Source organism: Orbicella faveolata, unplaced genomic scaffold (genome assembly GCF_042242905.1).
Source record: "Orbicella faveolata isolate gen_17 unplaced genomic scaffold, um_ofav_v1 contig_12, whole genome shotgun sequence".
NCBI lineage: Eukaryota > Metazoa > Cnidaria > Anthozoa > Scleractinia > Merulinidae > Orbicella > Orbicella faveolata.
Window position 1 is genome coordinate 2,937,991 of NW_028301539.1, and position 18,066 is coordinate 2,956,056.

Sequence of the window (18,066 nt, forward strand, 5' to 3'; positions counted from 1 at the left end):
GTACAAACTCCCCCTAAATTACAGAGGGCCATCAAATTTATTTCTTGATTGCGGAAAAGCCCCGGAAAATTATTCATTTTCGCATCGGCAATACCGAGCCTTAGACAGCTGTTTACCTCACCTATTTTAACTACCAATGAAAAGCTAGTTGAAATGGAAAGATAAAAAAATTCCTGCGGATGCTCAGAGCCTCCAGTTTCCACTCCAAAAAGCTGTATTTAGTAACAACTTCCTGTACTTTGGAATAGAGTTTTCTACGCTGGTAAAAGCCCACAAAAATTACACTTTCTAGCAGCTCCATGTAAGAAATATCATTTTTTGCTTAAGCGCAACGTATTCAGTTAAGTAATTCACGCCGGTGTGAATACAAGAAAGCATTTTTTGAAAGGCAACCACTGGATTTCTCGAAAAAAGGGCTTTTCCGGTTGAATCTTCGATAACAATGCGCAGTTGACTCGAGAGAACAACTAACCATCGTTTTTCTCTAAAACTAGGAACTTTTCGAAGCTGCTTTTATTTCGCGTAGCCTCTTGTTCAAAGCACTGACAACAAGCTGCAAACAGGCAAGAAAGTCTTCTACTGTCTCTTTGTTATTTACAGTGTTTTAATACTGATATGACTAACAACTACCCTCTTCTTTCACTCAGGCTGTCAAACAGGTCTTCTTTTAATTAACTGTGCAGTTCAGTATTTGCTCTTCTCGTTCGACAGTGTTTGCTCGACATTTCTCTCTGTTTTCTAATCAACACTTGCAGCGTCTATTTGTTAATGTGATCTATTATTATTTATCTCACAAATGAGACTATTGATGTATTCGTACATCGCCTGTCCACATATAACGAAGACTTACCGGTTTTTTTTATTTCCATGCAAGTAGAAAATGATGCCAAGATGACATCGAAACGTTGTTTTTTAAGTTAAGATCCACTGCAAAATTCATTACTAATTTATTTTTCTAAATTAGAAGTCAGTATCTGCTGTGTATGCAACCAAAACTAATGCAAAGAAACACCGAAGTGAACATCTGCTTCAATCTACATTTACAGAAATTCTAGATAAACGTCTTCGTTTGTACAAACAACTTTTTCTTGATGTTTTCTTTATCTGAGTTTATGAGCCTCGGCGTGAGCTCTCTTGACAGCTCTTAGAGTCCCCTGCACTATATACACGCTTCCTCCATTGGTTCCATCTTCCACTACACAAACACACATTCACCTCGTAATTCACCTGTTTGCTCTAACAAAAGGCTAACGCTCCAAAAGTTAGTTTCGCTAACTCGCCAAGTCTGTTGATTTGCCTTTATCAACTTGATAATAAATAGTCTATACCTCGGTTTTTTTAAAATATAATTCAACTTTTCTCGAACTCAATCTTCTTGGTATCAGGTGCCTTTGTTTTCAGTGGCACGTTATTTCAACTTGTTTACGCCCAGACAAACGAAGTGGACAAACGCTGCCTAGCTGTCACTTTTTAATAATTATGACTTGCTAGTTGTTGACAATACTTAGACTGGCAGCTGCAGAAATATGCATTATCATTTTCTTTTTTTTATTACAATTTTTTTGAGCCACCTTTCCTCTTTTCTCAAGCACTGAACGGAACAAAAAGGGCAAATATTCTCTTTTCTACTGAACAAGGAAGAACTAATGCAGAGAACGGGTCTTCGTTTAATTTATCCACCTACTATGTTTACGTTTCGTTAGCGTATCAGCTGCCTTAATGCTCTAATAATAATAATAATGATTAAAGTTTAGAAAATTCATCAGAGAACATCGCCGCAATGTCTGAACGCCATCAATTCATCCTTAATGATCCTTATTTTATCTTATGGAAGATTAATGATATAAACTTCCAATATTCTTTGAATTTTGGAATTACGATAAACCAGACTACATAAAACTCAAGACTTCGTATTTTCCAAATTGCACAAGCCCATGAAAATTATTCCTTGATTACGGAAACCAAGAAAAACTATTCTTTTTCGCCTCCGCAGAATTACTCAGCGTTCCTAACCAAATATACGATCTCTCGGCTTCCTGCCCTTGTTTTGAATAAAACGGATCATCACTTTAGCCTGAACCACCCACTGCTTATCTTAACTCCCTTGACAAGAGGACCGTGTTGGAATAATAAGTCTTGTGGAGACAAACTGTCGTGAATTCCACTTTTTTCATCACAGTCTGATGTCGCACAAGTCTTAATTAACACCATGTTTTTCCCGCTGTTACCAAAACAAGCTCATTAACATGCAACAGCGATAAACTAAATTAAGTAAGCACCACTCTTAAACTCTTGGCAGCTTTTGGAAGAACCTTCTTCACCGTTTTATATAGTTTTTGTACTTTTTTTTTAGGCAAGCTAAGCGATAATGTAACTCGAACCAGGGCCGTAGCCAGAAAGAAAAAAATTATTACAGGCAATGTCCAGGAAAAAATTATGACTGAAGGAATGTCCATGGTTAAATTCTTTTCCTAGTATTTAGAGTGTTTATGATGAACATAAACAACAAAAACGAACAGCAATGACTGGGGCTAGTGCCTCGGTTTGTCAAAGCCCTGCGAACAAGAGCTAACTGGATGGACAGGAAAGCACTTGTCTGATTGTGTCTTTCACTGCTTGATTTACTTCCTTTATCTTCCAGCAGTAAAGAATCGGGTTTAACGACGAATTTAAGTAAACTAAAGTCACTGTATATTCCCTGGCAAGAAAAAGAGGTGTCGATAGCCCACTAATAGACATTAAAGCTATGACTACACTGTCGGGTAGATAACAAACGAGTAACGTGAACTGGAGAAATAGCGCAGTGGACACTACCCTCCTGTATCGCGCTTTGTTCCGTTGATTTGTTTGGTGCGGTTGTTGAACATGGTCTTGTACTTGAGTTTGATGATGACGGAGGGTGAAGAAAATCTTGCTGTAAGAGAAGATTGAGGTTACAAGACACATAGATGCAACTATTATGCTACACGATATGGCTATGAGGACATTAATTAACGACATCATAGATACGACAGTCTGCACAACCCAAATGGTTATAACGATCACGTAGGTGCGCTTCAAAGTTACAACTTGTCTGTATCTCAGCCCCGACAACAGGGCGAGAAGTCTGTCCACGCTTATTGCAGTCAGTGACAATTTTTTTAAAGAATGCTCTCAACAATTTCCTATCGTTTTTACTTTTACTAGCTAGGTACGCTAAACGATGCCATATGTCGGACAAGTGCTAACTGCATGAATAGCAAAGTACTTGTCTGATTGTGTCCTTTACTGTTTGCCTCACTTCATCTATCTTCCAGCAGTAAAGAATCGGGTTTAGTGACGAGTTTAAGTAAACTAAAACCATTGTATACTGGTTAACGAGATAAACAGATGGTGATATTACTGCTTTAGCAAATAACGCCAGCGCTATTCCACGGGGTAGAAAACAAGCCACTAACGTGAACTGCAGCCACAGGGCACTGCGCACTGCCTTTCTGTATAGCGCTATGTTCAGTTCATCTGTTTGGTTCGGTTGTTGAACATGGTCTTGTACTTGATTTTGATGATGACGGAGGGTGAAGAAAATCTTTGTGTAAGAAAATATCGAAGTTGCTAGAGAGAATATCACAACTATAAACATGTACCAAAAAATTATAAAAGGATTCCAAAAAGACATTCCCGTCAGAGCAGTAGACACAACCCAAAACGTAACAACGATCACATAGGCGCGCTTCAGAGTTACAACTTGTCTGTATCTCAGCCCCAGCAACAGGACGAGAAGTCTGTCCACGCTTATTGCAGCCAGTATCAACAGAGACGCCGCGAACAGAGTAACGCCTATCACAGCACCTGTGACTGATACGTAGCGACAAATATTCCAATGTTCATTCACTACAGACATTAAATAGATAACAGTAAGAGGCTCGAGAATCACACCAACACAGAGATCAGTTGTTGCAAGGTTACTTAGCAAGAGTTTGGATGGCGGGTGAAGTGAAGACTCCTTGTGAAGAGCGGCTAGGATCAGAGCATTTCCAAGAAAAGCAGTAACGGACACAAAAATGTTTAAAACTGACATGAATGTCAACTGGCCGTGTATTTCAGCAGTTAGATTAGCCGAACAGTATAGCTGTTCAACCGAGTTTTGCGCTTCCTCTTCAGAGTTAAGGGTTGTCATTACTGCGAAAAGTACTCAAGTAATGAAGCTTCGTTCAATCTACCTCGAAAAAACAACCCGTTTGTGTTTGACAGCACTGTATGCATGTTTTTCGACTTTTTAAATTACACGCCAAGACTGACAGAAGGAACTTGCCACTTTTAATTTTGGCATGCTAGTAATTAATAACATTTCCCACTCGCAGCTGCAGAAATATGAACCTTCTATATACTTCAAGAGGATTTTTAAAACTTTTGATGTTTGAAGAAATTAAAGCGACCATTTCTCTCTTCTGAAGAGCTGAACACAAAAAGAAATGACAATTATTCTTTTCTATTCAGCCAGGAGGAAATTTCTAGAGAACAGCACCTTGTTTAATTTAAAGAGCAGCAAACTTTGCATGCTGTCAGCGTGTAAACTGTCTTGAAGCTCTACAAATACTACTGGTGAAAGTTAAGCAAATTCATCAGTGAACATCGGCCTCTATGAACGGGTCAACAATTCAGAGAAACTTCTGTCTGTGCATCTTTATGCCATCCTAGTGATCTTTATTTCATATACAGTGGAAGTCCGTTAAAATGATCGCCAACATCCAAGAAAATTTGGCCGTCTTAACGAGGTGGATCAAATTTCATGACTGGTCTAGATCTATTTTAGGTGACGTCTTGACAGACATCACAAATGAACTTCTAAACAACTGTCCTTTTCAAAATAAGCATTCGAAATGCAGTCATAATTTTTCAAAAAGTTGAAACTTCAGTAAGTAGGTACAATATTAACAATGGAAAGATGAACATAACTGGTTGGCCGCGTAAACGGGGTAAAATTATAGAGGATTATACAAGTTGGGATTTCAGAATGTGGCCGTTGGCCGTATAAACGGGGTTTTCTTATATACAAAAAATGTATGGGGTTACGGCGGGACAAAAAGGACTGGCCGGAATAACAATGTGACCATATTAACGAGGTGACCATAAGGCGGGCTTCCACTGAATACAAATCATTGACAAAACTAAACTAAACTGAACTCAAGAGCTTTTCCTTTGAAAATCAAGTGGCAAGTCGCAATCCCCATTGTACAAACTCCCCCTAAATTGCAGAGGGCCATCAAATTTATTTCTTGATTGCGGAAAAGCCCCGGAAAATCATTCATTTTCGCATCGGCACTACCGAGCCTTAGACAGTTGTTTACCTCATCTATTTTAACTACCAATGAAAAGCTAGTTGAAATGAAAAGATAAAAAAATTCCTGCGCATGCTCAGAGCCCCCAGTTTCCACTCCAAAAAGCTGTAATTAGTAACAACTTCCTGTACTTTGGAATAGAGTTTTCTACGCTGGTAAAAGCCCACAAAAATTACACTTTCTAGCAGCTCCATGTAAGAAATATCATTTTTTGCTTAAGCGCAACGTATTCAGTTAAGTAATTCACGCCGGTGTGAATCCAAGAAAGCATTTTTTGAAAGGAGACCACTGGATTTCTCGAAAAAAGGGCTTTTCCGGTTGAATCTTCGATAACAATGCGCAGTTGACTCGAGAGAACAACTAACCATCGTTTTTCTCTAAAACTGGCAACTTTTCAAAGCTGCTTTTATTTCGCGTAGCCTCTTCTTCAAAGCACTGACAACAAGCTTCAAAGAGGCAAGAAAGTCCTCTACGGTCTCTTTGTTATTTACAGTGTTTTAATACTGAAATGACTGCCCTCTTCTTTCACTCAGGCTATAAAACAGGTCTTCTTTTAATGAACTGTGCAGTTCAGTATTTGCTCCTCTCGTTCGACAGTGTTTGCTCGACATTTCTCTCTGTTTTCTAATCAACACTTGCAGCGTCTATTTGTTAATGCGATCTATTATTATTTATCTCACAAATGAGACTGTTGATGTATTCGTACATCGCCTGTCCACATATAAAGAAGACTTAACATTATTTTGATTTCCATGCAAGTAAAAGATGATGTCAAGATGACATCGAAACGTTGTTTTTTAGAGTTAAGATCCACTGCAAAATTCATTACTAATTTATTTTTCTAAATTAGAAGTCAGTATTTGCTGTGTATGCAACCAAAACTAATGCAAGGAAACACCGAAGTGAACATCTGCTTCAATCTACATTTACAGAAATTCTACAAAAACGTCTTCGTTTGTGCAAACAACTTATACTTGATGTTGTCTTTATCTGAGTTTATGAGCCTCGGAGTGAGCTCTCTTGACAGCTCTTAGAGTCCCCTACACTATATACACGCTTCCTCCATTGGTTCCATCTTCCACTACACAAACACACATTCACCCCGTAATTCACCTGTTTGCTCTAACAAAAGGCTAACGCTCCAAAAGTTAGTTTCGCTAACTCGCCAAGTCTGTTGATTTGCCTTTATCAACTTGATAATAAATAGTCTATACCTCGGTTTTTTTAAAATATAATTCAACTTTTCTCGAACTCAATCTTCTTGATATCAGGTGCCTTTGTTTTCAATGGCACGGTATTCCAACTTGTTTACGCCCAGACAAACGAAGTGGACAAACGCTGCCTAGCTGTCACTTTTTAATAATTATGACTTGCTAGTTGTTGACAATACTTAGACTCGCAGCTGCAGAAATATGCATTATCATTTTCTTTTTTTTATTACAATTTTTTTGAGCCACCTTTCCTCTTTTCTCAAGCACTGAACGGAACAAAAAGGGCAAATATTCTCTTTTCTACTGAACAAGGAAGAACTAATGCAGAGAACGGGTCTTCGTTTAATTTATCCACCTACTATGTTTACGTTTTGTTAGCGTATCAGCTGCCTTAATGCTCTAATAATAATAATAATGATTAAAGTTTAGGAAATTCATCAGAGAACATCGCCGCAATGTCTGAACGCCATCAATTCATCCTTAATGATCCTTATTTTATCTTATGGAAGATTAATGATATAAATTTCCAATATTCTTTGAATTTTGGAATTACGATAAACCAGACTACATAAAACTCAAGACTTCGTATTTTCCAAATTGCACAAGCCCATGAAAATTATTCCTTGATTACGGAAACCAAGAAAAACTATTCTTTTTCGCCTCGGCAGAATTACTCAGCGTTCCTAACCAAATATACGATCTCTCGGCTTCCTGCCCTTGTTTTGAATAAAACGGATCATCACTTTAGCCTGAACCACCCACTGCTTATCTTAACTCCCTTGACAAGAAGACCGTGTTGGAATAATAAGTCTTATGGAGACAAACTGTCGTGAATTCCACTTTTTTCATCACAGTCTGGTGTCGAACAAGTCTTAATTAACACCATGTTTTTCCCGCTGTTACCAAAACAAGCTCATTAACATGCAATAGCGATAAACTAAATTAAGTAAGCACCACTCTTAAACTCTTGGCAGCTTTTGGAAGAACCTTCTTCACCGTTTTATATAGTTTTTGTACTCTTTTTTTAGGTAAGCTAAGCGATAATGTAACTCGAACCAGGGCCGTAGCCAGAAAGAAAAAAATTATTACAGGCAATGTCCAGGAAAAAATTATGACTGAAGGAATGTTCATGGTTAAATTCTTTTCCTGGTATTTAGGGTGTTTATGATGAACATAAACAACAAAAACGAACAACAATGACTGGGGCTAGTGCCTCGGTTTGCCAAAGCCCTGCGAACAAGAGCTAACTGGACGGACAGGAAAGCACTTGTCTGATTGTGTCTTTCACTGCTTGATTTACTTCCTTTATCTTCCAGCAGTAAAGAATCGGGTTTAACGACGAATTTAAGTAAACTAAAGTCACTGTATATTCCCTGGCAAGAAAAAGAGGTGTCGATAGCCCACTAATAGACATTAAAGCTATGACTACACTGTCGGGTAGATAACAAACGAGTAACGTGAACTGGAGAAATAGCGCAGTGGACACTACCCTCCTGTATCGCGCTTTGTTCCGTTGATTTGTTTGGTTCGGTTGTTGAACATGGTCTTGTACTTGAGTTTGATGATGACGGAGGGTGAAGAAAATCTTGCTGTAAGAGAAGATTGAGGTTACAAGACACATAGATGCAACTATTATGCTACACGATATGGCTATGAGGACATTAATCAACGACATCATAGATACGACAGTCTGCACAACCCAGATGGTTATAACGATCACGTAGGTGCGCTTCAAAGTTACAACTTGTCTGTATCTCAGCCCCAACAACAGGGCGAGAAGTCTGTCCACGCTTATTGCAGTCAGTGTCGACAGAGACACTCCACAAAAAATGGGGTCTGCTATAAAACCAGTGACTGATGAAAATCGACAAATATCCCAACTTTCGTTCATCACAGAGACCAAAAAAATAACAAAGAGAGGGTGTGAGATAACACCAACACAAAGATCAGTTGTTGCAAGGTTACTGAGCAAGAGTTTGGACGGCGGATGAAGTGAGGACTCCTTGCGAAGAGCAACTACGATCAAAGCATTCCCAAAAACTGCAGTAATGCACCAAAAACTGTTCAAAACTGAGATAAATCTTAGCTGGCCATGTGTGCCAGCAGTTAAACTTGCCCAACAAAACGTTAGTTCAAGTCCTCCGTGCTGTCCGTCTTCAGAAACGTTGGCTGCTGTCATTACTAACTCCTCAATACTTTTATCTCACTTCTGTCTTAGACACAATATATATGTAACTAGAGTAACGTATCTCTAAAGTTGATCATTCAAAGCTCTTCCGTGTAAATCTGTTTTGGTTGTGGGCTGTTCGGTCGCTTTTAAAATAATGTACGGTCATAGACAGCTGTTTGCTGCGCCTATTTAAACGCAAATGAGCGCCCTCATATGAAAAAAAGGGCATTAGCTGATGTTGTCCATTCTAGTAAAGCTCACGTCGAAAAATAAAAATATTTATTATACGGCTGAACTGGTCCGCGATGAAAAAGAACAATTCTGATTGGTTCCCTTCGCGGTTCGAAATTTTCATTATGAACCGCAAAGATGGACCGCTCACGAATTAATTTCGGGAAATTGCTGTCTAAATTCATAGCGCAAAATAAACAGTTTTTTTTTTTGTTAAGTAAGAAATCAATTAACCTTCAAGTTTGGAGAGTAATTTCAGTTAAAAGAGCCATTGTAATGAATATTTTATTGAACTAGCATGTTCGGTCCTTATTGGAGAATATTGGTCTCGCTCTTTTGTTTTTTTTTGCACGTTTATGGACCGAGCCGCAGACCTCATACTGGTTCAATAACATATATATCGGTTATTGACCAAGCGTGAGGTCAGGATGTATGGGTTATTGACCAAGCGTGAGGTCAAGATGGCTGGATATTGCCCAAGTTCGCTTTTTGCTTGTTTATGGACCGAGACGGAGTTGAGGTCCATAAACTCGCAAAAAGAAAGAACGAGGCCAATTCTCTGTTTTCACCAGTCATGTGATCAAAACTAAAAATCGTAACCATTCAATAAATAAATTCAAGAATCTGGAATATGATAGATGATTGCTATATAAACAACCTCGCCAAGAATCAGGTTTCTGCTGTTTTTCATTCGCCCGTTATTCGCAGAAGCGTGTCATCCAAATTTATAGAGCTTTGTATGGAGACGCCATGTTTGTGCCCTTCGGAGGGGCACAAACATGGCGACCGTAAAATAACAAAAACATCCGTCATTGAGTTTTACTATTGAAACGAAAATTTTTACTCTAGTTCTCCGACACATTGAAATAAATGCTTCTTCTAGTGCAAGCACCGTTTATTTAACAAAAACTAAAGCGATAACTGGTCTTTTGACCTACGCGACAGTCTTTTCTGGCCGCCATTTTCATGTCACGCAACGCAAAAGCTTGGAGTGCACAGTTACAAAAAGAAGAACTCTGTCGAGCTAAAACATTGTCAAACGTCACTTTCCTACAGGGTCTTTTATCTGATGAAACTAAAACCTCAGAAGGAAGGATAATTTCTAATTTTGGAATATGACTACGTCACATGAAAACCAAGAATATCCAGCCATCTTGACCTCACAAGCTTGGTCAATAAGAGATTTATTATACGAAAAAATAAAACTATTTTCTTGCGGGACACAAGGTAAACCCGAGCGGGCAAGATAGCGACATCTTGCCCGCTCGGGCAGCCAATCGCAGCGCAGAATTCGGTTCATCTTGCCCGCTCACGGGGCTAGCCGTATAAAATATATATGTGCATACTGTGCTCGGAGGAAAAAAAGCAGTTGCTCCTCGGATAAGCAGTGTTTAGTAATAACTTCAAAGCTTAAAATAAAGTTGAGATTCTTGACAGCTCCATGTAAGAAATATCATTGTCTGCTTACCTGATATTTAACATATCTAAGCAATTCATGCTGGCGCGACAGGGATAGACATTTTTTAAAGGCATCCACTGAACTCATTTAATGGATTTACCGAAAAGGGGCTGTTCCAGTTACACTACGAGTGTCCCTCTTTCGTTCAGTCCGTCGAGCGTGACGCAAAAGAAAACCGCGAGAAAAAATCGCCCCCAGGATTTCGCGTGGCCTTTTTTTCTCTCGCGGTTTTCTTTCGCATCACGCACGACGGACTAAGCGAAAGAGGGACTACGCGTAGTCTATGTTCTGCTTGAAGCTTCGATAAGCAAGCGTCAGTCGACTCGAGATAGTAGTAAACCATCACGTTTTTCTCAAAAACTGAGAAATTTTCCAAATTGGTTGTATTCCATGTGGCCTCCACTTCAAGACACTCGTAACAAGCGATGATTGACAATTTTCCTCGCCTTTCATTCAAGCTGTCAAACAGGTCTTCCTTTTATTTACTTTCCAATTTAGTATTTGTTGTACATATACCAGAAATTGACGCAACGAAAACACAGAAGCAGACGTCTGCCTCAATTTACATTTACGGACACTTGGAAATTCTAAAAACACTTCTTTCTGTGTCCCAACTCAACTTGTAGTCGATGTTGTCTTTTTGTTGCTATCCTGGCAGCTCTTACAGAAAAGGACCTCAGTCATGTTATTTTGAGTTGTTTCGGCAATGTATAAAATTACCTTTTAATTGATAGAAACCTGAAAATGATAGTTTACTACGATAGAAAAACAGCAAAGAGATAATAATAAACCACAAAGGAACAAGGATGGTTAAGGATGGAGAAGATTAACGCGGATAACAAACGACAAACTTGAAAAATTTAGGTTAAACTTTTCAAGATGCGCAAACCGTAATGTCGCTCGTTTAGAGAGCCACCAAAGGTGCTTGCTCGAAGGCTAGGCTTTGTACATGCTGCTCAGTGACATGACAAGTCTTGTTTCTGAAAATTTGCTGATTTTCTTTTAATATGGTATGAAAATCTGATAATCTAATGTACCTGTTGTGTTTCGAAGTTGGCCTCTGCTAATTTTCTCTCCGTGTCTTTTCTCGACGTCTCTAAGTCTTTTTCCCGCGCCTGCAGCTTCTACAAGAACAAGACGACGACAAAGTCAACTATAAGGCAGAATTTATTTCTACAAATGAATAATAAACGTGAAACAATAAACAATTATTAGATTCGGTTTTTGTAACATCCAGAATAATTAAGGTCGAGGTAAGGGTTATCAGACGAAGCCGACGGCTGAGGCTGATAACCCTTACCGAGGTCTACCGAGACCTTGATTATTCTGGATATCACAAAACCGAATCTAATAATTGTTTTATCATACATTGAACGAAAAGAAAATGGAAGTCATATTTTGGCTTCTTCACTAACGGCAAGCAACACAAAGCGCGCGAACTTGACCTGATTACCCTTAGAAATCATGCACTGCGGTCATACATGACAGGGTTACCCATGACCTTGAGTGTCCTTGACATGATTATCGTACAATCTGTAGCTAGATGACGTCACAAGCGCTGATTTCGAAAATTCACTGTACCCTTTCGGCCAATCAGAAAAGAGATAGCGAGTTCAATGTATAATAAGTAATGTTGTCGACAAATCCTCGCTGAACTCAAAAGCAACCGCGAAGAATTCCCGATTCTGACACTCCAATCGCAGAAATCTAGGTAGCTAAGCAACAACCCAGCCTACAGATACCACTGACTCAGCCAACTCTCCAACCCTAGCAGCGCTCGCATTGAACGCAGTACACATCGCAACCGCTTTTATAAGACGCTAGTCCTTCAGCTCAGTAACTCAATTCTACAATTCACCTTATAACGTTGTTCCACATCTTTTCGGAGGTTCTTCTCTCGTTCGAGTTCTTCTTCTTTATCCCTGACAACAGTAATATTGATGCGGGGATTACAATTTTCATAACTTACAGCCTTAAACGCGCTATCAAACGATATTAACACCTACAAATAACAATATTGATACATTGTCAATAATTGGTTATCCAGGGCATGTAACCTACCGCTGAGCTTGAATTAAGGTTTCTAATTCTGTTTGAAGGTCAGCAAACTTCGACACAAACTCGCCGATTGTTTTTGCCTGCAAAAGCATCAACAACACAGTGAAAGGACGGTTATTAGGAATAGAAAGCATACCAAGTGACGGCAGTGAAGTGCAGTGAAGAGACCAAATGAAGGCCTTCAAATTAACGCCTTGCAAAGGCTACTTAAACGCATTTCAGCCAACAAAATAACGGCTTGGATTACGTTGCTGACGGCTTTAATTCTCTCAAATCATAACACCAGAAGAACACTACAACTTTGCGGTTTAAGTGTAGATGGTAATGTGGAGTACTTGGCTGGTAAATTATAAAGGTTTCTCAGAAAGGTGATCAATAGCCAAGTTCTCTTTATTGTGTCAATACGTAACCACCCACAGAGGCGATGAGAATAAAGAAAATCGTCAACAAATGAATTTTGCCTTGATGTACTATCAAAGTCTCATAGCTAACATTAAGGAAATGTATGACATTTGTTAAGAGAATCTAGCTGTTATGACACGAGGAGTACAACTAACATACCTGTTCACTGTTTTTCCGCATATACTCATTTTTAACACGCTCCAAGTTGTTTAGCTCTTTCTTGAAATGCTGAAAACGCAAGAAATAGAACGCTAGCAAAGAATACCTCATTCAGTTCATACCTAACAATTGTAAAGATCAGGCTCAAAAAGCTCTAAACATGACAAATTGGTATACCTCCCAACTCAAATGCGTTTTCCGATTGGAGGAGAACGTGCCTCGTGTCATGGGTCAAAACTCACTAAGTCCCTAGGGAAACAACAACTTAAACTTTCGACTCGCACGTGATCAGGTCGTGTTCCTTGAAACCACGGCAAACTTGTGTGCCAGTCGGCGTCAGGCAAATCGTTTTTCCCATTTTCTTCTTTTTTCGATTTGGGAGGTATAACAAAACAGTTATGACTAGTGCTACGGGAAACAGTAACTCTCGTTTCCCCGAGACCCTCAAAGTTCCCCGAGGTAACGCGAGTAAGCGAGAGGAAACTCGCAGCTTCGCGATTGCAGGATAAACATCAATTATAAAGAAGTAAGTTTTTAGTAAAAACAAACATTTCTTGCATTTCTTTCATTATTTTCTACTATTATCATATGCGGCTCAAGGAAACAGTCCTTCTCGGTTTTTTCCTTACCTCAGTTTTTCCCTTGGCACCTTCCTCTTCAATATCTTTCGCTTTCTGTGCTTTGCGTAACTGCTCCATTTGTACCTTTTGTGATTTCACTTTAGATTTGTTTTTTGCCAACTGCTGTTCTAACTCCTTAACTTTCTCTTCTAATTTCTTGTTTGACTCTTTGATCTTGTTCTTATAGGCGTTTGCGTCATCCAGGTCTTTCTTTAACTACAAGGACCCACAGAAATACCAAACAAGCTGACCATTAGATATTACAGTGAACGGGTTTGCGCAGGCAAATCTAACACATGGGACAACGTCCGACTAGCTTTTGCGATTTTTTTGCCACTATGCTGAAACAAGCGACGCAAGTAGAAGCACTAGAGTCCAAAGCAAAAAAAAAGAAAAAGAAAAGAAAAACCACACAGAGAAAACACAATTGCAAGAAGAAATGTCGTTGTTTGCATGGTAAAAGTATAAATCGAAACCAATCGTGAATTGGTTACTTAAGTCTTCAGCCTTATAATAGTGCTTTTTGCATGTTTTCCCGCGCTTGAAGTGGGCGCTTGCATGCTTTCCCGCGCTGATGTCAGCGCTTGCTTGATGTTTCCGCGCCTACAGCCAACTATATGATTTTGTCCAAACTTCGCATTAGATTCATCGTGGCTTTTTTGCTTTTGTTGCGATTGGTAAACTAGGAATTTAAAGCAATGATTCATTTGTAAATATAAGTTTACCTTCGCAAGCTCTTTCTTGTGTTTCGTTTTTGTTTCTTGTAAATCTTTCTGTCCTTGCCTTTGCACTTGTTCAACTCTCTCCTCGACCTCTACAGTCTTCTCCTCGTGTGATTTCCGAATTTCATGATCTCTGCGAAAAGGAGAACACGAAACTGGAGTGTTGTCAAATGGACCAATTCTATCTGCCCACAGCATGCCAAAATGACATTTTTTTTGTTATAATTTTTTTTAAATGCAACAATAAAGGAAGCTTAAATGGTTTGTCTGCTACAAAAATATTCTTTACTTCTCACGAAATTGGAAAAAGAGGAGTTGTGCGAAACCGTAAATGGTTGGAAGGGTCGAGAAGGAACTGTACTGGCGGAGAGGGAAGTGGCCGAGGAGGGTTGGGGTGAACTGTGAAACAGTAAACTCCCCAGGCTTAAAATGATTTGCTCCCGCAGCTTCTAAGGTACCTTTCATCCAAGAGTTTCTCAAACTCCGTTTGCTTTCTTCCTAACTCTGTCTGCAGCACCTCCATGTTGTCCTGTAGCTCTTTATTCGCTGACAGCAGTCTTTCCAATTGATCGGACATCCTTTCTCGGTCAACCTGAGCGTTAGACAGCGCTTCGCGTAATGGTCTAAGCTAAGAATCAATTAAACGGAATACCGAATGAATAAGACCAATGAAAAACCTTTGATTTAGGCCTAGTCCACACTGCGCCAGAGGAACTTGAAAACGCAGCTTAATTTCTCCGGTTAGGGCTTTCGTCCACACTAATCCGTATCGAAAACGGAGCTTTTCGAAAAGCCAAAACGCTCTTTAAACCGAAGGAATTTGAAAACGCCGGCTTGGCGTTTTAGTGCGGACGGGAAACATTTTGAAAACGGAGCTTTCCGAAATTGATGACGTTACGATAGTCATGATATTCTCCTGTCTGAGTAACTCTCCTTTGATATCTAAATTGTAGTTGTTAATTCTTGTTATTTGTTAATCATTGTGCTGTAATTCTATTTTTGTTTGTGTGCCAAATCAAAAAATAAAAAATAAAATAAAATAAAAACTGACCGATGAGTGTTGCGTTTTCCGATTTCTCCGGCGTAGTGTGGACGGGGCCTTGAACTCAGGCCCGCGCGTAAACGATGAGCGCGCGGGAAATGAGAGCAAGTCTCTATATTTCACCAATCAAAGTTCATGGAGTTTTCTTTAACCAATCAGAAGCAAGATGTAAGTGATGACGACATTCTCAGAGTGGTTTTCCCGCCTTTTTGACTTGCGCACTTGACAAGAAAGCGCGATTAGTTTCATAAATACCTCTTTAATGGCGAGAATATTTACAGTGAAGTCCCGATTCTTCGAACCATCTAGGGCCGAAATTGGTTCGACAAATCGGGAGAACAGGTCCAGAAAAATCGAGCGTAAAATTCTCCTAACTTTTTTTTTTTTGCCAAAGTAGCAAAAACTACTTGTTGCGACAACAATATATCGTTTAGACAGCTGAGATTTTAGAAGCTCGCAATCTGGGATTCAATCTCAGACGGACGTTAAGTCGTGTTTTCCTTCATAAATTCTAATCAATACACTTCCACCTGCCCTCCCCCCCGGGGGGTACTCCCATATATGAACTATATGAGCATCTGCCGCTGTGAAGGGTATGGTTTTCAGGCAGTAGAGTCTGGGATAGGGTACAGAAATCAGATAGTTTTGGTCCAGAATAAGGTATAATATACTGGAAAAGTGGCCAGTGTATAAATAATTTAGTCGAGATCAGCGTGGTTATTTACCCGGGGTTCTAAAATAGAAACTGAAACTCGGAAGTGAATTTGTAAGATGCTGTACTCGTTAGCGTATGTCGGACTACGATAGTGATAAAGTTTCTGTAAGGAAAATAGCCAGTCTGTAATAGGGTAGGGTTTTTTTGTGCTTAGTCTAGAATAGGGTTGCAAAATCAAGCTGATCATGGTCTAGTATAGGGTAACGGTTTCAGTGTCCCAGTGGCACGCCCATACCCAAAGATTTACAGAGTAGATCCCCCTGGCACCTACCTCTTGTAACTCGGTCTGTTCTACAGCAATAATTTTACTTTGTAACGCATCATTCTCGTACTGCAGTTGTTTGATGAGCTCTTGAGAAGAAATTCTGGGTTTTGAAAAAAAAAAAAACAGAAGCCAAATCTGAATACAAAAGTGAGCGCGTAAGTTTATTTTCTCCCAGGTGATAAAAAACATACTTGTCTCGTCGCAGTATATTGAGTTCGCTCTCTTTCTGTCCCATGTCAGTTTGCAGCCGCTCCATTGCCTCCTGTAGCTCCGTGTGTGACGTCATCAAGCTCTCTATTGTGCTGGACAGCCGGGCGCTGTTTTCCCGCGCATCGCTCAGCGACCGCTGTAAGGTGTCGATCTGAGAGGCAGAATATTGCATTCAACGTAACAATTCTTTTCTGCCTCATTACATAAATCGCAGAAAACTTCATAACAACAGTTAAATAATGTTGTAAACACATAACACCAACGAAGTGATTATAAACTATCAGGGAGAAAGGATAATTAACGATTAAGGAAGATTAAAACGGATTAGAAAATACAAACTTGCAAACTTGAAATTTGGTTATATAATTAGTTTTTTTCACCTTTGTGTTTCCCAGAAGCATATCATATGCTTCTGGTTTCCTTTGTGCAAGAAATTGATGAATAACACTTTATTTATTTATTTTAATTAAGACCATTATTTCAATAGTGTACAGAATTAAAGTTAAAGAAGTCCTGTAGTCTCTTTAACAGCAAACGTCGTGATTACCTTGTCACTGTACTTTCTCTCCAAAGTTTCTGTATGCTGCACAAGTTTTTCCACTTCTCTCAAGGCTTCCTCTCTGGATTGCATCACTGAACGCAAATCAGCGTCTTTTCTACTGCTCATTGACTGACCCTGTGAAGAGAACACAATTATAAATATTGTTTCTGGCTCATTCAAAGGTTCATCATCATTTTCCCGTTCTCCTAGTGGAGAATAGACTATTTTACAGTTTTCTGTTCAGTGACGAGGCCTTCGAATGGCAGCGACGCTGCTGGTGACCTTGTTTTAATAGAGACCTCACTGCTTTTGTTGTGTAGTCTTTCGTAAACAGTCGTTGCTATTTTCGCAGCACTTAGAAATTTGCTAACAATCAATGAAATTTTTGCTACTTAATTTAAGAAAAAGAGAAGTTTTAAGTAACCACCAAGTATCGAACCCAGAACCGCTCGCATGGTAACATCCCTCTTTTACCACTACACCACCAGGTTGATCCGCCAGATCTCCGCAAAATTTAATTATCAAAGGTAAATTTCTTAGTCTTTTTAACTTGTGGTATTGCCCTAACCAACAAATAAATGCTAACCGCAAGAAAACAAAGTGACCAATTACAGTTTTTCACGTTAGTTGCGTTAAACTGTGAACGCCAAAGATAATTTCTGGAATGTTTATTGTTTCGCGACCAATCAGATGCGAGATGAAACCGCAAGAGATAGCCGTCAATAGCCTAAAAATTTGGATTAGTCACGAATTGACACGTAAAAAAAAATTGCTTTCTTTTTTCCAAGACAAATCTTCAATTTTACCATTTTAGAATACTGAATTGAACTTGTTCTTTTTTCCTATTTCAGAGTTTATGTATAGGCAAAGAACAGATATGAACGGTATATTGCCGAAAAGCGATGATCAGACACGGGCAGACGACGCCTACAGTTCTTTTTCG

General features: G+C 39.3%; 2 protein-coding genes across 4 annotated transcripts in view; both read right to left on the reverse strand.

Annotated features, from left to right (window-relative positions):
- The window catches only part of LOC110065348 (coiled-coil domain-containing protein 150-like), a 53,386-nt gene that overhangs the window by 13,356 nt on the left and 21,964 nt on the right, over positions 1 to 18,066 (reverse strand). For all 3 annotated transcript variants that reach the window (XM_089282050.1, XM_089282049.1, XM_089282048.1), the window contains exons 14-23: positions 17,130 to 17,258; positions 16,564 to 16,733; positions 16,379 to 16,472; positions 14,809 to 14,978; positions 14,354 to 14,483; positions 13,638 to 13,844; positions 13,009 to 13,077; positions 12,451 to 12,527; positions 12,248 to 12,311; positions 11,427 to 11,513 (exon numbers count right to left, since the gene is read on the reverse strand). In XM_089282050.1, coding sequence (XP_089138176.1) covers positions 11,427 to 11,513; positions 12,248 to 12,311; positions 12,451 to 12,527; positions 13,009 to 13,077; positions 13,638 to 13,844; positions 14,354 to 14,483; positions 14,809 to 14,978; positions 16,379 to 16,472; positions 16,564 to 16,733; positions 17,130 to 17,258 — 1,197 coding nt within the window. The remainder of the gene's footprint in view (positions 1 to 11,426; positions 11,514 to 12,247; positions 12,312 to 12,450; positions 12,528 to 13,008; positions 13,078 to 13,637; positions 13,845 to 14,353; positions 14,484 to 14,808; positions 14,979 to 16,378; positions 16,473 to 16,563; positions 16,734 to 17,129; positions 17,259 to 18,066) is intronic.
- On the reverse strand, positions 1,538 to 6,625 carry LOC149116108 (adenosine receptor A3-like). The gene has a single exon (XM_089282054.1). The coding sequence runs from the start codon at positions 4,154 to 4,156 to the stop codon at positions 3,224 to 3,226; it is 933 nt and encodes a 310-aa protein (XP_089138180.1). The 5' UTR covers positions 4,157 to 6,625; the 3' UTR covers positions 1,538 to 3,223.

Excerpts from the sequence above, each read along its gene's own strand:
- LOC149116108 (XM_089282054.1), bottom strand. The coding sequence starts at position 4,156 with ATGACAACCCTTAACTCTGAAGAGGAAGCGCAAAACTCGGTTGAACAG.